This window comes from Cantharellus anzutake (genome assembly GCF_015039405.1).
Source record: "Cantharellus anzutake strain C23 chromosome Unknown EI90scaffold_34, whole genome shotgun sequence".
Lineage (NCBI taxonomy): Eukaryota > Fungi > Basidiomycota > Agaricomycetes > Cantharellales > Hydnaceae > Cantharellus > Cantharellus anzutake.
Genome location: NW_024066984.1, coordinates 369,855 through 390,986, shown reverse-complemented (window position 1 = coordinate 390,986; position 21,132 = coordinate 369,855). Strand labels below are relative to the sequence as shown.

Here is a 21,132-nt window from a genome sequence, read left to right as displayed (position 1 = left end):
GCTCGAGGCACTGGGTGTCCTCGAAGCACTCATGAGATGGCAAGACGACCTCATGGGAGGCCGTGAATTCACAGTAATCACGGACCACAAAGCTTTGGAATATTTCAAAGCGAAAAACCACAACTCAGGGAGACACCTGAGATGGCAAGCCTTTTTCGCAAGCTTCAATTGCGAAATAAAATACATGGAAGGCCACAAAAACAAAGTGGCAGATGCACTCTCACAATACTACGACTCGTCAACGGACAAGGATCTGCATTTCGACGATTATGTGTCGGCGGACATCCACCTGGACAAAAATGCAGAAGACATTATCCCTGACAGAATCGAGGAATACGAAGAACTGCTACTAAGCAGTACCCTGAGTAAAAACTCAGAGAGAAAGAGACTCGCAGCGATACGTGCGAGAAACACCCTAGAGGAAGCTCTAGGGGGGAGCGCCCAAAATCTGGAAGAAATCATAACTCCAGAAGAGAACCTTCGAAAACAATTTGAAGAAAAAGACCTCATTGAGGCAATAAAATCTGGATACTTGAAAAGCCAGATCCACCGGGAAATCCTAGAGAACCCGGGGAATTTCAAAAACTTCTCTGTAAAAGACGGGCTGATAACCCGACTTGGAGAAGGAGGAACGACCCAAATAGTAGTCCCGAAAGGAAACTACGAAAGGAAGTCCATTCAGGGAATAATCCTCGAGAACATCCATGAAACACTTGGACACCTAGGATCCAAGAAACCAGTGGAAACCCTCCGTCGACACTTCTGGTGGAAGTTGATGACAAAGGATACCCACAAGTTCTGCAGGTCTTGCGGAACTTGTCAAACGACAAAGAAAAGCACCAGGAGAAATCCCGGAATGCTTCACCCACTCCCGACCCTGGAGACACCATGGTCGTCAATAGCCATGGACTTCACAGGTCCATTCCCAACAAGCTTGGGATATGATTACCTCTGGGTAATCATCTGTAGGTTGATGTCCAACGTCCACCTAATTCCAATAAAGACAACAACAAACGCACTAGAACTAGCATTCGTATTTCTTCGTGAAGTCGTAAGACTCCACGGTCTACCACACTTGATCATATCAGATCGAGACTCAAAATTCACGTCAAAATTTTGGCACGAACTACACCGAATACTCGGTGTACAGTTGAAATTCACAACTGCATTCCACCCGCAAGCCGACAGCCAAGTGGAAAGAATGATACAAAAAGTAGTACAAATACTATGAGCGATGGTTAGACCAGACCAACGCGACTGGGCAGCGAAACTGTCGATGGCGGAATTCGCGATCAATGCGAGCTCGAACACATCGACAGGATTTGCCCTGTTCGAATTAATCTACGGCCATATGCCAAAGATGTGCCTAACAGCACCACTCTCGGACTACCCAGGAGTAAATGACTTCGCTCAGAAAGCGAAGGAGAACCTCATGGCAGCACACGACACGATGATACATAATCGCGCTGCTCAAACAATCCAGGCGAATAAGAAAAGACGCCCGGACCCGCCTTTGAGAAAAGGCGAGCTCGCATACTTATCCATGGATAAGCTGAACCTACCCAAAGGCAGGGCAGGAAAACTAAAGCCCTTATACATAGGGCCTTACGAAATTCTGGAAACATTTCCAGAAACGTCAAACTACGTCCTCAAGTTGCCACCACAACTTGAACAACGTGGAATCCACCCAAGATTCCATGTATCCCGGCTCGCACCTCACGAGCCAAATGACCAGGAAATCTTCCCAAATAGGGAAGTAAACATATTCTACGATTTTGGGGAAGACCCCGATCGCAAAGCAGTAGTTCGCGAAATCCTAAACCATGCGTGGGTTCACAACGAACTCTGGTTTAAGGTTAAATGGGAACTAGGGGACACCACATGGGAACCCCTAGGAAATTGCAACGACCTCGTCCACCTGGACGAGTACCTCACCTTACAAAATGTAAGGGAACCAGAAAAACTCCCTATCAAAGAAGACAGGGAACTCTCGGCATCACTACGCCCCCAAAAATGGAGGTGGAGGAAGTAAAGCTGAGGGACGATGGCCCACAGCCAAGAGCGTGGGAAAGTTCTGGGCGAGTAACTTGCCCGGACAGCCACACCATGTACTAGAAATCACATGGGCTAGGCGAGTAACCTGCCTAGACCACGTGAACCACAGGCTCACGTGCAAAAGAACACACATCTGCGGCGAATCCCACACACGCACGAACGAAAACCCCTCCCACCACCACGAGTAACATAACAACGAAATGTCGTTCTCTGGGGAGGCAACCCTCGGTTCGATCCAAACAAACCACTGGATATCGAAATACGACAACCCGGGGAGCAAGGCTCCCCGGAACAACAACAACACCAGGCGCAGATAAGCGCCATGGATTACACGATGCACGCAGCACAAATGAGTGCTGCGAACCAACAACCATCCGGGTTGCTAACAGGCACCACATACCCCCAGCCTCCCCAAAGAGGCTTCCAACCATATGCGGTGCAAACTGCACTGATGGCGCAACAAGCGCCATTCCAGGGGCAGCATTTGCTGCTGCAGCCCCAGGCATACTCCCCAGGGAACTTCCCTGGCCAGATCAACCCCTGGATTAGCCAATTCGGCCCAGGTCCAACAACACCCCAGCCAAATGCAGGCTGGGAATCAGCTATCGCGTCAGCGGTAGCTGCTCAGACAGGTCAGCTCCGTGAGGAGCTGAAAGAGATGAAGTCCCTCGTAGGAGGGAGACAAGGGAGCGACAGCGGCTCCTCGTCCAGACCGTCCAAACGGGCACGGTCTGATAACTCGAGGGCGTCAGAAGATGCCTGCGACCATTGCGCCCACTGGAGGCGTGAATACAACAGAGCACAAAGAGATGCTGAGGGCATCTTTGACTCTCTGAAAGACACAGAGAGAGAAGTCGATCTCCAAAAAAGGGAGATCGAATTACTGAAACGCAAGCTCAGAGAGGCATGCGCACTGGCAGACCTCGCTGCCAAACCCATCATGATGGGGGCCTCCCAGGTCAGGGGGAGGGGATACGGTTCCGGGCCTCATGAGACGCGACCCCACATGGGGACTAGCGCATCAAGGGGTGGGGCACCGACTATCCCGCCACCCCGTGGGCAGGCGACCCTGTCCGGGTTGCATAAGGGCCCACCCTCAGAGGGGCAAACCCATGTCGAGGGGAAGAGGGAGAGCGGTAGGCAACCGACGGCAGACCCTAAAATGGGGACCACTGCCAGAGGCGGCGGGCCACTGAGTACCTCAGCACCCTATGGGCAAGCTACCCTGCAGGGAAGTGTCCACATGCTATACGAGACCGCCGAACTCAACGAGTTCGGCAAAGTCGAAGCTCCAGTCGACATAACAATCAACCCCAACTTCCCCATGAGGAGAATAGTGGGGTCAGAAGCGGCGCATGATGCCACATACGCTTGTGGACAAGCGTGAGTGGGAAAGAATTCGTACACTGGTACGAACAGGCCGAAGCTGCCTTCAAAAGTGGCAAGGTACACAGAACCCTTCGCGAAAAAGCGAAGGAAACCGAGAAATACTTCTTGGGACTCCCGAGTATCGCAAGACTCGCAGAGGAATATAATTCCCCAGAGAATAAGGGAAAAATCTCCTGGGAAAGTCTAGGCAAAGCTGCCTACTTAAAGTCCCAGTTCAAACCACTCAGGACTCCTGAGGAATGTGCCACAAGAACTGCAGAACAGGAAGCGAAAGCTTCCAAATACCGGGAAAGAGACACAAGTCTCCATGCTGGACAACCAGCCCAACGACCATCCTTCCCCACGGGAAGAACGGTAGACCTACCGTACTCTACACCTGAGCCAAGCAGCTCAGGAACACAACAACCCGCTCCCACCCAGGGAGCACCCACTTCGTCGAGCCCACAGCCCGACAATGTAGCCCAGGCTACGTCATCGCATCCGACGCAGCAATCGGATGTCCAGATGAACAACCCGGAGGAAAACCCTCCTCCGGGGCAATGAATCCACCCTTGAGAGAAGGGAAAGTGACATGGTAATACGCCATCGAGGTGCCTGTGAAAACACCTTCCCCCAACTCGAGGCCCCACACACAATACTGTATGCGAGGAACTGCAAGTAACAATTGCGGAAATCTCCACTCCGTCAAAAGACCCACATCCACCACCGCTCGTGTGTAAACACCACTTACACATGAACCCTCACAGAACAAGTGAGGAACACCAAAGACATACAACCTTGGGGTCAAAATTCATTTTCGACAAACTCCACCATTTTTTCTCTCTCTCCCTGCGATACCAATGTATCGCCATTCACTTCAAAGTAATGGCCCACACTCATTCATTCCTTAAACCCCCTCTCTTTTCTTCACCGACATGTACAAAATCGCCCACTTTAAAGTGGCAACAACAAAACACTCATTGATAATCCAAACTCAATGTAAATCAACTATTAAAACTCTGTTTTATTCACTATCAACCTTGTATGCGTCGCAAATGCAATGCAAAGGGGGAGAATGTCAGGGCAATAGCCCCGAACCCCGAGTCACATGTAAATTAGATACATATAGTCACATGGGCAAGCGGGAACCTCCGGAGAACTGCTTACACACCACCGTAAAATACACTATCTTGTATCACTTACGGCCTTGTGTGCTGAGCCACCCTAAGACCTCACAACCACATACTTAGGCTCCTAGGACATCCAAGCAAAAAAGTATTGTATATTACTGTCATGACCCAGCATTCCCTGGAGTCAGGCGACCTCCTCCCTGACCTTTTTCCACACTTGAACACTCCCCGCACACTCCGCTCACCGCCCCTCACCGTCTAACCCCTTCCTGCCACATCTCAATGATCCATCCCCTAATTGTTGTTGAACGACCTGGCGGTGCAGAGCGCCACAACCTTTTGTCTCATGTTTTGCTGCACCTTGTTATCTTGCGGCAAAGGTCACATTTGTCCTTCGCTGTCTCAACCACATGCTTCTTGTTTGTTTTCCTTTTTCTTTTCTCCACCCACAATCTCCATGAGATCTAGTGACTTACTTTCTATTCAGTTCCCTAGTGCTTATATACAGCTTGTAACTAATGCTTGTACTGGAGTTCGAAATCAACTAGAATTCCCCCCCTAAGCTTACCTCTGTTCCCCATAAGACCTCTGCCTTCTGAAGTATCAGGACCGCATCGAGAACAAGGTGCAACACTCCTCCCTGAGTCATTGAAGCTGAAATCCAGGCCCGCTTGCCTAAGTAGCCTTGGCCTCAAGATCGGTGAGGTTAATCCTTGCTAAAGCTTGGTCGTGAGTAGGATGCCTGTATCGCTAGCGGCCAACATTCAGTCGCCTACAGCTATCATTGGTGAAGCTTCGCACGGTTCTGACAATTACTCCTTCACCTGAAATGCTGCTGAAGATCTTAATGCAACCATGCCATCAATTGACAAGCTTGTCATTGATGAGGCACACTGCATTGATCAGTGGGGTGCTGATTTTCGACCGGACTATGCGATTCTTGGTGATCTTCATTCATTTTCCCCTAAATCCGTCCCTTTCCTTGCCACCTCTGCCACCCTTACTCCCAGCACTTTGTCATCAACCATGATGTCCCTCCATCTTCATGGCACAAGCACATACATACTGAACCTTGGCAATGATTGACCAAATGTCACAATGGAGCTTCGGACAATGCACAGCAATGTGTGGAACCTGGAGGACCTCTATGATATTTGGTAGGAGGCATTGGCAGGATGCATTCAATGCTGTATGGTGTTCGTCAATGAGACAAAAACCGCCCAGATCCTGTGCCGCATCATCCATGAGGGCTTGCCTGAGTGCTGTAGAGGGGAAGTCAACTCATATTTTGTGCTCTGAGGCCCAAAAACCAAACTACACATCATGGAACAGTTTAGGAAGGGGGAGGTGAATGTTTTCACTACAGAGGCTGCTGGAATGGTGCATGTTCATTCATTCCATGTTGCACTTTGTTCACTAACCAATAGTCTCATACTCATATACCTCAGGGGTGTGATATTCCTGATGTGAAGATAGTTGTACAATTTGGAGCCCCAAAGTCTCTAGCCTTTTGGGTCCAATGGGCTGGCTGTGCTGGACAATCTCCACTTATACAGGCAAGGGCAATTCTACTGTTTGAACCATCTGCATTCCAGATGCACAAGAAATAAGGCCTGAAGGAGGACAATGCAAGCTGGGGCATCTGTAGTGCTGAGGCTACAGTAGCATCTGGCAATGAGCCAGACCTAGCTGAGCTCTGTGACAACATGGGTCCTTCAGTTCAGCTCCACACCCATGTGCATGAAGACAATGCTGAAGATAGTGACAGTGAGGGTTCCTGTAAGGTCGGTGTGGGTTCCGACCTGGGTGACTCCTCAGTCCTCTGGCTGTCAAGATCATAGGCTGTATCGAGCTTAGATTTGACAGGGGTGAGGCTAAAGAGTAAAGAACCCTTTACCCGAGCCCAAGCCATACAAATGTAAATACAGTTGTTTTACATTGTATACAACAAGAATAAAGAAACAGCTGCTCCACCATCCATTCATTACAGTTCTGAAGACAATGGAGATGATCACCCCACTATGGCAACCGCTATCCCCAGTATGCACACCACTGCTCCACTGTCAGGGCCCAGCCTCAGACTTGGAGGCTCCCTGACCTCAACCCCCATCTGGCCTGTCCTCACGAGATGAGAAGAAGGGTAAAGGTCTCATCTCCCCACATGGTTGCTATATAAAGGAATGGGTCACATGCCCACAACTATACAGCTCCTAGAGTTGTGTAGTGTGACCCGGAGGGAACATCCAGGTGGCAGTGCCCAGTAAGTGTGGGAACATTCTGTTAGAATGGGGCGGATTCGGACGACTCCGGAATGGAATCGGAGACTTATCATGGAAGGACCTTGGCCTCAGCGACTCATGCGGAGCGCTGTGCCATTGCTGGTTGTCCTAGGGGTCCCTAATTTCGGATCTAGCAGAGGGAAAGTCTCTTGGGGGAATTCAAGTTGATTTCGGACTGAAACCAAGACGAGTATGTACAAGCGCCGATATATATAATGGAAGGGGCAAAAGCACAAAGAGAACAAAGGGTGACCGAATCGGAACGAAGACGTCTGAACAGGAACAAGGGGTAGAGGGAGTGGAGTGGTACCGAAGGTCATAGGGCAAGACCTGTGATACGTCCGAAAGGAGGTAGGGAGGGCGAGGCCCAGAGGGGCAGGAGGATGAGGGGAAGTGGGGATGATGACTAACTGGCTAGAATAGAAAGAAGCAGTAGTCCAAATAGGGATGAAGGGAAAACGCGAGAAATACATTACAGGCGGCGAGAGTGCCGAAGGTGGTCCGCGAAGCTCGGGGGTTGCGGAGCTTACGGAGGTTACGGAGGCGGGGTTGGAAGTCCGAGGAATATTGGCAATGGTGTTTACGTAGTATGAGGTCACCAATGCAATGGACTAAGGCCGAGGTGGAGTCAAAGTCCGAGGTAGGGACTATGACAGAGGCTCGGAGTAAGGTACGAGCGGTGTCCGAGTGCGAAGTACGGAACAGCGGTGGAAGGTCGTAACTTGGTGGAAGGGTGGCGGAGGAGTAACGGAGGGAGGAGAGAGGGGACAGGTAAGGGGAGAAGGAGTGGCGGAAAGGAGAGTAGTCAGGTCCGAAGGTGAGTATCGGAGCGGACAGGGGAAGCGTAGGAGGATAACGGGAGGGTGGAGGTGCTGTGAAGGGGGAGCGGAGTAGTAGGAGGGTGGTGAGAGGTAAGGAGGAGGTGTGTTGCCAGGACCGAAGGTGAGTATCGGAACGGCAGCGGTAGGTTATGACTCCGGAGGTGAAGAGGGTGGAGGTCCGGAAGTCGGGTCGGGGTCGGGTATGCACGGATATGACACATTCTGGGCAAGCTCCTTGCTCAGAAAGAAGTTCCCACGCTATCCCGTGTGTGTGTACACAACACACAAAGGCAACAACAAGGCAACAATCAAAGAATAAAGGGAGTAAAGTAGGTGGGGAGTCTGGGGCACCCTAAGGCAGGGTGCTGAACCCTGACATCCACGTTCAAACACCATCATTCCCATTTCAACCCAAAAGATTCAAAATCGTAACTTGAATACACAGAATGATTCAAACCAGTATGAGTGGCAAAAGAAAATTGATGATGACCTTCATACCTTCTATGGCACACAGACATGCTGGTGGAATTGGTTAGACCAATACTTTGGGAACCCAATGGGGCCTAGGCATAAATTGGAATTTCTGGGCATGTTACTGACTAGTTGACTCATAGGAATTACAGGTGAATGCTGCGATATTTGTACAAAAGGTATGTGGGTTCAGCAGCTGTCAGAGACTGCATGTCAGTTCACGTTGATGGAGGTGTTCCCGAGAATCCTAGTCGTTGTTAACACTGAGGTGCCATCCTCAGTGGAGATTAGGGTTATATACATGGGTACCGCTACCCACTAGAGTGTGGCTACAATGAGATAGAAGATAACCGATAGAATGACGACATGAAAAGATAGCTATTCATTTGGATAATCATAAGCAAGGTGTGGGAAAGGGGTGACATGTGGACAGAAGATAGGAAGTGGGAGCTAAGCGAGAGCTAAGCGAGATTACCTGCATTCTTTGGATCACTCCAGATCGTCTTATGGCAACTCCCTTCCAGCATAGGGAGTCAGGGTGGCTGGTTAGGCTGTGCCCTGACAGCAGCACACCTTGGAGGCCATATCCCCAAACCCTTCCCCTCAGAAGAACTCATGAAAATGTGGCATGAATTCCATTCCCTGACCAGCATCTCCCTCCCCTGCAACCCAGAGGTCGCCACTGTGGCCTTGAACCCTGGTTGTTTCTCCCACAAACTCTGTCTCTGAACCATTCCCTGCTCCGTCCATCAGTCTCAGAGGGAAACCCAAACAACAAACACGCCATGATGAGGATCACCGCTGGCAAGCTGAGCAGGCACTTCAGATGTGGCACACAATCACATGGCAATCCCACTACAGTTTACACCATTTCCAGGCAATTGATCTGCTTCCTGAGGCCATTCTCAAGTGGATCACCCTCCATGAGGCCTGGAAAACTGTAGCAGATCTTCAGAAAGTTTGGCTGATGGCAGAGATTCATGGGATCAAGATTCTCAACAATTTGATGGAAATAGACAATCAATACGACACTGAGCAGCATGAATGCAAAGAGGCAAAGAAACAAGAGACAGGAATGCAGAATGATAAGAAACAGATTGAGAAACAGTTGGAGAAACGTGCTTGTGAGCAAGAGGGTGCAGTTCATGACACTGCTATGAGAGTCTATACTTCACAGAATCAGCCACCATGCAGTTTCTTTTCACTGTGCATTCCCACAATACTGAATAGTCCTTCAGTGCCATCATTTTCGTGCTTCCTCAGGCACTGAATACTGGTGGTGGATCCACCTGCACTGCATATTTGGACATTGTGAACACACCTCCAAGTATGTCCCCTTTTTCTCAATTCCTAGTATAGGTGGCTTATCAAGGGTTTCTCATTTGGGTCAATTATGAATAGGGCCAGCCGCTTTGTACCAATATGCACAGCCAAGCTACTCCTCAATCCAGCCTCCCGCATATCAACCATTCCCACCCCTCCCCCCCATTGGCCCTTTGTTGCCTCACCCATTACATTGCCTAGTTCTTCTCTGGTGTCAGTGGGCCCTGAGTGGCTGAGAGCAGAACCATTAAGTCCCAGTCCTCAAACATTCAGTCCCAATCCTCATCACCATCTCCCTCAAATACTGGAGAGGCATCTTGCAATTCCATCCCTTCCACCAAACTCGTCTGGCCAAACTCATTCTGGACCAGGATCTTGGGCTGCTGCAGATCGTTGATACATACATTCCTGGTTAGTAGCATGCTCATAGTTAGCAGGGCATGATTTCCACCACCTGTCCAACACAGAACCAGCCATCATTCCTTTAAATCCTAGCCATGTAATGTTGACAGGTATGTCTTTTTGTCCTAGCTGGCGGCCTGGTTGCTTACAGTGCACTCTATCATCCTGATAGTGATTCATTAATGAAAGTGATGTTTTCCCTGGCTCACCCCCACAATTATCTTCTGTACATGAAGATTGATTGCTTGTAAGACTGGGATAGCTGGGGAAATCTTCTCTATGTATGCCCACATTGATGCTGGCCCACTGACTTTGAATGTGCTCTGTGGCCATGACTATGTAAGTACCATTTCCTCACACTCAGGTGACATACCTTTACTGCTTTAACATTGTGCTCTTGTAGCAAGTCTAGGCCATAGAACCCATCTGGAAGACCGGACAGGTTGACCAGCCAACAGTTTGTCATAATGAACTCCCTTCATCATCTATAAGTGTCATACTGATGATTCTTGTAATACTCACATGCCGCATATCCTCCATCCATTCCATATGGTAAGCCTGCATTAGTGTTATGGATATAGAGTCTCCAACAACCATATCCGTTGCATTGTCAAAGACCTCCCCTTCTATCACACACACACACACTCTCTCTCTCCCAATACCCTACTATCCTATTCTATCCCATTCCCCCCCCTTGTGCAAAGCTTTCCCCATCAGGGTTTTGGTGCTGGCTGAGGTTGTTTGCATTTCGCAGGATTTCCCATGACCATTTCATTTGTAGATAGTCATGCATCATGTATGGAAACCACCGGAGGCGGTTCCCACTAACTACTACAACTTGCTACAAACTACCTTGTGCATTGTTGTCCCTTGTAACAACCCCCTTTTGTGACTCAGCTGAACCTGTGTGTGTGTACAACTCTCAACATGTCCTATATGTCTGGTTACATCAAGTCATCTGGCAGTTCTCACCATGAGAACTCGAAGTTGTGAGTCGAAGCCTCACAGCTTGTGTATCATCCATTGGAACCTGTGTCCTACAGGACGTCATCACCTAGCTCTCCCTCCAGCACCTGATGGATGACATCATACTATGATATTAGGGATCATGACTGCTCTGAGGTTCATATTCCCGTGATGCCGGCACGCTTGTTACATGAGCGCCAAGTAGCTGCCCATCAACCATCTAGTTTCTCCCTTGCCAGTAATCGCACCTCACTGCCATCGGTACGTTCCCTTTGGGAATGCCAAGTCACTGAAGGCCCCACTAGTCACTCCTTACTGGACACTTATGATAATAACCCACTACTGGTACATTTGTACTATGAATGCCAAGTAACCAATAGCAACAATACAGGATCTTCACACATTGTACAAGTCGTGACCATGCACATGGCATGCTCCACTGAGGAGCACCAAGTACCTGTGGCTGACCTATCTATCCTGGCATCTCCGACTACATGCAATCAAACCCTTAATAGCTCACTCCATCATGAACCACGATTGTCTACTCTTATACATGACTGGGAACACCCATTGACTACACATTGTAAGGTGGGTGTCCTAGAACCCAGCTGTGAGTATCAAATATGTATGATTCACAGTGGGTAAGACGATAGTGACCTCCCTGGGTCATGTGACCCCTACATACATGGACTGTGACCTGACACACATTCTGTTAAGGTACAAACAAGATCTTATGATCGTCTTCCAACTATAAGAACGGGTCAAGAGGGGAGAAGTTCTCCCCATCCTTGTAACAATTAGATCCAAAAGCAGGCGTGTATAGTTCTTGTTACCACCCCCATGCATATGGCATAGGAGTGTTGGGACTTTAGCGTGGAAGGACCTTGGCCTCAGCAACTCAAGCAGAGTGCTGTGCCATTGCTGTTTGTCCATTTGGTCCTTAATTTCACAGTAGGTGAGCAGGAAGTCTCTAGGGGGCATTTCAGGTCAATTTCGGACTGAGCCCAAAACGAGTATGTACAAGTGCTGATATATATAATGGAGGGGGCAAGAGCACAAGGAAACAAAGGGGATCTGAATCAGAACGAAGACGTCTGAATGGGAACAAAGGGAAGACAGAAGCAGAGTGGTACTGAAGGTCATAAGGCAGAACCTGTGATACGTCCGAAAGGAGGTAGGGAGGGCAAGGCCCAGAGGGGCAGGAGGATGAGGAGAAGTGGGGATGATGACTAACTGGCTAGAATGGGGAGAAGCAGCAGTCCAAATAGGGATGAGGGGAGAACACGAGAAATACATTACAAGCGGCGAAAGTGCCGAAGATGATCTGTGGAGCTTGGAGCTTACGGAGCTTACAGAGGCAGGGTTGAAAGTCCAAGGAATATTGGCAATGGTGTTTACGTAGTATGAGGTCACCAATGCAATGGACTAAGACCGAGGTGGAGTCAAAGTCCGAGGTAGGGACTATGACAGAGGCTCAGAGCAAAGGTACGAGCGGTGCCTGAGTACGAAGTACGGGACAGCGGTGGAAGGTCGTAACTTGGCAGGAGGTTGGCGGAAGAGTACCAGAGGGGAGAGAGAGGAGAAAGGGAAGAGGGAAGGAGTAGCGGAAAGGAGAGTTGTCAGGTCCGAAGGTGAGTATCGGAGCAGATGGGAGAAACGTAGGAGGATGACAGAAGGGTGGAGGTGTTGTGAGGGAGGAGCGGAGGAGTAGGAGGAGGAGTAGTAGGAGGGTGGCGAGAGGGGCGGTGTTCGGTCCGAGGTGAGTATCGGAACGGACAGAGATAGGGGAGGAGAGGGAAGGAGGAGTGGAGGTGGCATGGGAGGTAAAAGGAGGTGTGTTGCCAGGACCGAAGGTGAGTATCGGAACGGGCAGCGGTAGGGTAGGACTCCGGAGGTGGGGAAGGAGGAGGTCCGGAAGTCGGGTCGGGATCGGGTATGCACGGATATGACAACACAGCTCATAATACAGAAGGGCATCCCTCATGAAAGAACAGCACCCTGATGCACATGATCAATCCCAGGGTTGAATTCTAGGTGCATCCCTTTCTCATTATCCTTTTTCTTTTGACATCTTCAGTGATCCCAATTCCCTCTAGAGCTTCTGAGGATGCAAACTCTTTTTGCATGCACTTTGCTGCCTGGACCAACTCTGCTGGTGAGAATTCCTTCAGCCTTTCAAGACTGTCAACGTCCATTAGCACTCTCCAACAATCTAGGATGTGTGCTTCAAGAGTATGCAAAATCCCCTCATGTAAGTTGTGGTACCATGGACCACAGGTATTGAGTTTATATAATGATTTCCGACCTAGGTGTTTGAAAGCGTTGCTGAGCCCATGTCCAGCAGCTGTTCCAATGAACTGCTCATGTAGCGAAGTGGCAAATGTCAATTGAACATGAAACCATCCAAAAGCAAGTACCATCCAATCATATTGCTCTACTCCATTAATATCACCTGAGCGCATACAGCATAGGCCTGACAGATGGTCAATTGTCATGCCATCTCCCACAACTGGGATGACCACTTCCGTTGCCAACCAACATTGATTCTGCAGGGTGTCCCAGCCCAAATACTTAATGAATGTCAGGGGATGCGCGTGCTCGCGCAAGGTGCTCCGATAACCTAGTTGTGATTAAAGCCGGGGGAAAGGGATGTCCCCATCTTAGGGTCAGCTATATACATGTAGAGTCCGGCAATAAGGAAACCAAACAGATTGCCGATAGAATCACGTGATCATAGAATGTTCCAGAACAATGCCGGAGATGATCCGGGTCACCGGGGCTTAGGTAAGCGGAGTAGACGGGAATTACCGGCATACTTCCCACGCGCATACGCGCAGCCGGCATAGGGTCCAGGGTCATTGCTGATCCCTGACAATGAAGCACTCCAAGACTCGTGCATTCCCATTGTATGTGGCTTCATTTTCCTCCACAGTTGGCAGCATGAATGACTTTGTAATATGCTGTTGACCTGCTTGACTGGGGAAGGAGGGGAAAGCCATGGATTGTCGGCATGCTCATAGCCCTCAAAAATGGAGAGTTGAGGAGGAAGGAAAGGATATGGTGTGTATAAAATTGCTGTATTTGCTGCATTGGCTGCAGGTCCATCAGAATAAACAACGGGAACATCTCTTGCTGTAAGGAATGGTAACCCCACCCCTCACTTTCCATCTTAATTCTATATGTGTCTCATAATAAACATGTATAAACAATGTATATACAATAACGTGGGAATCTGGGAAAAGGCAAAAAGCTTTTTTCCTCCCCATCATTGAATAATCATAGCTCTATACAGCTTAATATTTGACAAACTGAGGACTGAGGCTAACTGGGGTTGGAACCTACACCAACCCCTTACACTTTTTTAAGCTCTTGATTCAGACACCTGCACATGCATATTCGTGTGCATGGGTTATTCAACATCACCCACTATCTGCCTTCTAGACATGGAGCCTAGAAGGGTGGCAGATTTTCCCCCAGCTCTGCAAAGAGCTGACTCTATGTGTGAAAGTGCATATGGTCCCATGACCAACTCCAATCCTGGTGATGCCAGCATTGGCCAACCCAATCCTGACCAGATTGGTGTTTCCAGCACGTCTCTAGGGCCTGCTGATCCCCTGGACATGTCTGGAACTCCATCACTCCAGTCCCTGGAGCTATGATGGCCCGAATGATGGTGGAGATTACCCTGGACATGGTAGCCTGGTGCAAACAGGAGGCTGAAAGAGCCAATGACTGGTTGATGAAAGCCCAGCTGTCTGGGTCTCAAACAGCTGGGTTTGAGTCTCTGTACTATCAGCTGCTTGTATCTCAAGCAGCTGACTGTGCTGCTGCAGTGGCCAGTGCTGAGTGCTGACTTGCCGCTGCACTGGAAGAACAACTAAATTGTTGTTCGCATGCATCCCAGAATGCATGAGCCTCTATGGAGCCGTCTCAGCCCCATCCCATCCCCCCTCAACCGGTTTTAGACTAGGTTGAGAGCAGTCCGGCACCTGCAGACTGAAAACTCCCAGAAGCGTGTAGCGCTTCTGCGAGTCCTGAGCCATTACAGGCTCATACTGCCATTGCCAGGTCTGGAACCATCCCAGCCCCGATCCAATGCCATTCTCAACTGGTTTTAGACCAGGTTGAGAACAGTCCAGCACCTGTGGACTGCAATCTCACAGAAGCGCACAGCGCTTCAGCAAATCCTGAGCCGTCACAGGCTCATACCATCATTCCCGGGTCCAGATCCGTCCCAGACCTGACCCGATCCACTCTCCCACCCGCTTGGCTCCCTTTCCCAGAGCCCTGGAGGGAGTTTGAGTCCCTGGAGAACTCAGCGCTCACTGTTCTGGCAAGCTCAATCTTCCTTAAGCCCAGTAGAAATACTGGGCTACACCACTTGAGATTGGCTGATACATACAGCTGATCAACTCCCTTCATATCTGAAGGGAGATCATGATTCGAAAGACAGGATCAAATCCTGATCTTTTCCCCAGATCCTGCAGACTGTTCCTGTCAGAGACCGGATCCGGGATGAAGATGATGTCACTTCGGCCTCAGCAACTAAACCAGGAGTGCTGTGCCTAGTTACATGTCCATGCCCTAATTTACTGACTGGCAAGGAATACTAGAAGAGGGGAAACTCTAGTCGATTTTATCACTAAGGTGTAACCTATCTACAAGTTATGTATATATAGTTACATAGAGGACAGGCCTGTGAATGGTGGGGCCAAGTGGAGTGGAGCTAATGGAGTTACAGGTTAGCTGACTAAATATTACTGACAAGTCAGGTTATGGGGTTAGTGGAGTGATGGGCTATAACCCAGAAATGGAAAGGAAGGATCGGCCTGAAGGTAGACTTGCAGGGCAAGCAACTAAATTGCCCAGCAGAGGCGGGGGTGTGCTAGCAGACATTGGAGCTGTCCAGAGGCCTTCAGGGCTCTGTACTTAGGGAGGTGTAGATAATATATTGAATTGAGGGGCTGGTGACCATTGGGGGAGTTGGAGGGAATTGCGGAATCCGGAGGCTCTGAGGTTAGTGACAAAGGAGCAGAGGTAATCTGGAAGGACTGGAGGTGGTGGAGGGTGATGGATACAGTATGACAGTATCCCCTTCTTAGGCCTGAACCCTTGAATTAGTAAGGTGAGGGAAGCTGTACTTACAGAAAAAAAATGAAAATGGAAATGAGGAGTGGAGAGAAAGGAGAGATGGAAGAGGGGTCAGGATTCCTAAGGAGCTTCAGGTCCATGTTAGAACCGGGCGAGAGCAGACGATTCTGGAGGGGAACTGGAGACTTAGCAAGGAGGGACCTTGGCCTCAGCGACTCAAGGGGAGTGCTGTGCCATTGCTGTTTGTCCATTTGGTCCTTAATTTCAGAGGCAGTGAGCAGGAAGTATCTAGGGGGCATTTCTGGTCGATTTTAGACTCAGGGTCCAAAATGAGTATGTACAAGCACCTGTATATAGTGGAGAGACGAAAGCACAAGGAAATCAGAGGGGGTCCAAATCAGAACAAAGGCATCTGAACGGAGACAAAGGGATGATGGAATTGGAGTAGCACCAAAGGTCATGGGTTAGACTCTGTGGTACATCCAAAAGGAGATAAGGAGGGCAAAGCCCAGAGGGGCAGGAGGATGAGGTGAAGTGGGGATGATGACTAACTGGCTAAAATGGAAGGAAGCAGTAGTCCAAATAAAGATGAGGGGAAAGTGCAAAAAGATACATTACAAGCAGCGAAAGTGCCGAGTATGGTCTGTGAAGCTTGGAGGTTGTGGAGCTTACAGAGGCTGCAGAGGCACACCATAAAATACACACCATTGTATCACTTATGGCTCTGTGTGCTGAGCTACCACTGAGACCTCACACTTTTTTAAGTGTATGAGGTGTGTTTTACAACACAACCCACCAAAAAACTCAACAATCTTAACATCTTGACTCAGTAGTGCCAATGGCACCTAAACATGCCCACAAGGGCAAGGTCACATCTGCAGCGACGATAAAAAGAAACGAGCGGTTCATCAAGAAACTGCAATCTCCCATCATGGGAGATTCAAATCAACAGCCATTTGTCAGGGCACACCCATGCAAAACCAATGGAAATGGACCAATTCAGCCCCACAGTTCTAACATTTATACAGACTCCTGTTGTCAAAGACTGGATTCGAAAGGGAGGTATGACTCAGTGTTCAGAGGGCTTTGGCCTCAGCAACTCAAGCCAGGAGCACTGTGCCCAGTAGCATGTTGGGGCCCTAATTTGCAGATACATGGGAAGTCTAGGTGGAGGGCCCATAAATGGCAGGAACCAGGTGGAGCTGACATAACAGGGTCAAGGGTTAGTCAACTGAATATTACTGGCAACTTGGGTTACAGGTTTAACAGACAACAACCCAAAAGGAGAATGGATAGGGCGGTCCAAAGGCAGACTTGCAGGGCAGGCAACTAAATGGCCCAACAGAGTCAGGGGTGTACTTGTGGACATTGGAGCTGTCTGGAGGCCTTTGGGGTTCTGTACTTAGGGAGGTGTAAGTAATATATGGAAATGGGGGGGTGGTGACCATTGGGGGGCTCTGAGGTTGGTATGAGTGGATCAGAGGTAATCAGGGATGGCTGGAGGTGACAGAAGGTGGTGGTGGAGGATGGATATGACACCTGTGAAGACATATGTATAAAGGCTTTTGGTTGGGTCCCCATGGGTCTTTGAGTCCTGCAATTTCATTCACTTGCTATAGTATTGTCAGGGCACCTCACCTGAACATACAACCCTGAAACCCCTCCCCCAGTCCTCCCCATTTTTCCGTATTTTTCCAAGTGTATTTACAACCAGGAGCCCACATACAGACCCATGTGACTGTCATATCCATCCACGGCCATCGACTTCCACTACCTCCAATCTCTCCGAACTACCTCCACTCCTTCTTCACTAACCTCGGAGCTCCCATATTCCACAATCACCTCAGTATCCCTCGAGGGTCACCACCCCCTCTTTTCAATTTATTACCTACACCTCCCTAAGTATGGAGCCCCAAAGGCTTCTGGACAGCTCTGATGTCCGCTAGTGCACTCCCACCTCCGCTGGGCAATACACTCACTTGCCCTGCAAGCCCACCTTTGGGCCTATCCCTCCTTTCCGTTTCTGGGTTACCATTCTGATAACCCTGTAACCCGACTTGTTGGTAATATTCAATCGGCTAATGTTTAACCCTGTTAGCTCCACTCCATTTGGCTCCATCATTTGTGGGCCCGCCCTCGTTGTAACTATATATACTCAACTTGTACATATGTTACACCTCAGTAATAAAATCGACTAGAGTTTACCCCCTTCAGTTCTGGTTGCCAGTTAGTAAGTTAGGGCACGGACGTGTTACTTGGCACAGCGCTCCTGGCATCAGTCGCTGAGGCCGAAGCCCTCCGCCATGGAGACATTCCTTTGTCTTGACCTGGTCTCTGACAGTGACACCCTTTCCAAGCTGTGGGAATGCACCTGGCTTCTGCCTGCGGTCACACTATAAACTGGCACAGTCCACTTCCTTTTATAGTAGCTTAGCAGGGATAAGGAAACTCACCCTTCTTCTTAACTCACTCCCCACTTACATAGCCCCCTCAGTGAGTTTGAGGAACTACAGGCAGGATCTAGTGCCCCACTGCCCAGAACACTGCACACACCCAACTCCGAGGTCAGGCTGCCCCTGAATGAGGGCTGAGTCCTGACAAGTATGTTGTTGTTCATGCACTGTCATGGACTTCTGTGGACCTCCAGAAACATCCATGAACATTCATGGACATTCATGGACCCTTCTAATAATGCTCCCATGGGTATTCATGGGTATCCATGGGCATTCATGGCACCCATGGAATTTCATGGAAATTGGAAGATAATGTTGTACATGGGCTTTCATGGGCTTCCATGGGTGTTCATGGGTGTTCATGGGTGTTCATGGCCCCCCATGAAAATCCATGGAAGCCCATGAAAGCCCATGAAAGCCCATGAAAGCCTATGGAAAGCCATGAAAAGCCATGGATATCCATGGAGCCCATGGGAGATATCACACTTTTCAGATGTTACTCGGAATGAGGGGAAAATCGAAGGGGGGGATGGGGGGAAATTGTGGAGGGAATTGGGGGGGAAATTGAGGGGGGGGATGAAGGGGAAAATGGGAGGAAAATGAGGGGGAACTGGGGGGTTTCTAAAAAGTCAGGGAAAATTAAGGAAAATTCAGAAAATGGGGGACTTTCTAAAAATGGAGAATGTCCAAAAAATCAGGGGAAATTAGGGGGAAAATCAGAAAATTTGGGATAAGTTAGGGAGAGATATTTCAGGAAATTAGGAATAATTGGAAAAGAAATTAAATCACTTTTTTGATAATTCAATGTGTATTGGAAAGTGCCAAAGTGGGGCAATGTAGCAATGTATGTTTCAGTGTTAGAAAAGTCTCCCACCATGTTTTGGTGAGCCAAATAACCATGGCTTTTTGACCATGGGAAATTTGGTGTCAAAGGCTTGGATGATATCTGAAGAATACATCAGCTTTTTGTTTGCTTTATTGGGTGATATTTTTAATTTACTTCATTTGGAACACTTTTTTAAAACTGATTTATACCCTACATAACATGCATGGTTACATTGCCACACTTTGGTGCTTTCCAATTCACATAGAATCATCAAAATTGGTTGAGTTTTGAGCAAGAAATGAGATGAAAGATAAAGTGCAAATTTTTGAATTTCAGAGTTTTCCTCATATTTTGTAAATAGCAATAAACAAATAAGGTGCTGATTTTAGTAAACACAAAAGGTATATGAGCTTTCAGAGCAATGACAATGGCCATTTTACACACACATATATCCATATTATCTTTGCACTACTGGTGCCAAAATAACTAAGCAGATTTCATGGAGATATGAAGACCATCCATTATTTAAAAACAAAAAGCTCTATGAGCTCTATGAGCTCAGTGAGCTCATAGAGCTCATAGAGCTTTTCAAGTAATGATGCTGGCCATTTAATATGCATTTCCAAAAATGTATATACATATTATCTTTGCACTTCTGCATCCTTAGGAGAACAAAATCATTCAAACATTTAATTTTCTCCACCCAATGTGTAGAGGGTGCACAGCAAAAAGACTCAATTTGCTCACAGAGCTCCCTACCAAGTTTGCTGATGAAGGTTACCAATGGTGTAGGAGTCTTCCTCATGGTTAGAGGTAGACAGAGATAGAGTGCCAGCCATTGGAACAAGTCCGGAGGCGACAAGGAAGGGCGAGGGTGGAAGGAAAGGAAGTGTTCTCATACCTAGATGACGTTTACTCAGGTCCATTACTCAACGGAGTCTCAGGGTGAGCAGACCTCAGCCAGATACTTGAGCACAAACTTATCCAATGGGGAGACGTAAAGATGTCAACAGATGGGATCCTAACTCAAAGAGAGAGGATGGAGGGAACAAGTCAACCAGCAGAGCTAGGTCCGGAGGCGACGGTGTCAGGGTTCAGCACCCTGCCCTAGGGTGCCCCAGACTCCCCAACCAATCCCTTCCTTCCATTCCTTCATTGTTGCCTTGTTGTTGCCTTTCTGTGTTGTGTACACACGCGCGCACGGGATAGCGTGGGAACTTTCTGAGCGAGCAGCTCGCCCAGAATGTTCCCACGGGTCACAGCCACAGTTCTGGGCGAGCAACTCGCCCAGAACGTTCCCACGCTTGCTGGGCACTGCCACCTGGATGTTCCCTCCGGGTCACACTACACAACTCTAGGAGCTGTATAGTTGTGGGCATGTGACCCATTCCTTTATATAGCAACCATGCGGGGAGATGAGACCTTTACCCTTCTTCTCATCTCATGCCCCGCATAGGCAAGTGTATATATTATCTTTCCTCTTACTATACATCTCATGCCCCGCATAGTGTGAGGACAGGCCAGATGGGGGTTGAGGTCAGGGAGCCTCCGAGTCCGAGGCCGGGCCCTGACAGACGGAAAGAGTATGGGGGAGTTGCGGTGGGGTGTCTGGTGTTTCGGAGGTACTGCTCATGATCTAGGCTCAACGGAGCACATAGGTGAGACAGCTATCCTAGCAGTGGAACACTGACTGAAGGCAATGAGGCGAAGTAGAGTCGGGGTTGGAGTGTGAGGTGGTCAAACTGGGGTGTCTGAAGTGTCCAGGGTAATGTACTGCGGTACCAGTCGCTCAACGGAGCAAGGAGGTAGAGTACCAGTGTCCTAGACAATAGACAAGGTCCATTTGACAAAGGCGATGTATGAAACATCTTCAAAGTTGGTAAGGGGGTGTGTGTCAACCAGCGGTGTGGGGTCCGGAGGCGATGGAAGAGTAGTAGAGGTGGGTGA

At 48.9% G+C, this 21,132-nt stretch overlaps 5 protein-coding genes across 5 annotated transcripts; 3 read left to right on the top strand and 2 right to left on the bottom strand.

Annotated features, from left to right (window-relative positions):
* Positions 1 to 5,408: 5,408 nt before the first annotated feature.
* On the top strand, positions 5,409 to 6,163 carry EI90DRAFT_3146111 (P-loop containing nucleoside triphosphate hydrolase protein; the record flags this gene model as incomplete). Its single annotated transcript, XM_039065376.1, has 5 exons — positions 5,409 to 5,584; positions 5,675 to 5,678; positions 5,715 to 5,817; positions 5,854 to 5,933; positions 6,002 to 6,163. The coding sequence occupies 5 exons, from the start codon at positions 5,409 to 5,411 to the stop codon at positions 6,161 to 6,163; spliced, it is 525 nt and encodes a 174-aa protein (XP_038914411.1).
* Positions 6,164 to 8,950: 2,787 nt separating this feature from the next.
* EI90DRAFT_3125804 (uncharacterized protein) lies at positions 8,951 to 9,844 on the top strand (the record flags this gene model as incomplete). The annotated part of the gene is made up of 3 exons (XM_039063869.1): positions 8,951 to 9,286; positions 9,355 to 9,451; positions 9,555 to 9,844. 3 exons carry the CDS (start codon positions 8,951 to 8,953, stop codon positions 9,842 to 9,844), a joined length of 723 nt encoding a protein of 240 aa, XP_038914410.1.
* Positions 9,845 to 10,037: 193 nt separating this feature from the next.
* On the bottom strand, positions 10,038 to 10,306 carry EI90DRAFT_2856142 (uncharacterized protein; the record flags this gene model as incomplete). Its single annotated transcript, XM_039053772.1, has 2 exons — positions 10,038 to 10,172; positions 10,223 to 10,306. Coding segments are annotated over 2 exons (219 nt in total), but the record flags the coding sequence as incomplete, so codon positions are not given.
* Positions 10,307 to 12,845: 2,539 nt separating this feature from the next.
* On the bottom strand, positions 12,846 to 13,814 carry EI90DRAFT_2925250 (uncharacterized protein; the record flags this gene model as incomplete). Its single annotated transcript, XM_039054887.1, has 2 exons — positions 12,846 to 13,412; positions 13,707 to 13,814. 2 exons carry the CDS (start codon positions 13,812 to 13,814, stop codon positions 12,846 to 12,848), a joined length of 675 nt encoding a protein of 224 aa, XP_038914408.1.
* Positions 13,815 to 14,258: 444 nt separating this feature from the next.
* Positions 14,259 to 14,668, top strand: EI90DRAFT_3017540 (uncharacterized protein; the record flags this gene model as incomplete). The annotated part of the gene is made up of 2 exons (XM_039057118.1): positions 14,259 to 14,394; positions 14,460 to 14,668. The coding sequence occupies 2 exons, from the start codon at positions 14,259 to 14,261 to the stop codon at positions 14,666 to 14,668; spliced, it is 345 nt and encodes a 114-aa protein (XP_038914407.1).
* Positions 14,669 to 21,132: the final 6,464 nt, after the last annotated feature.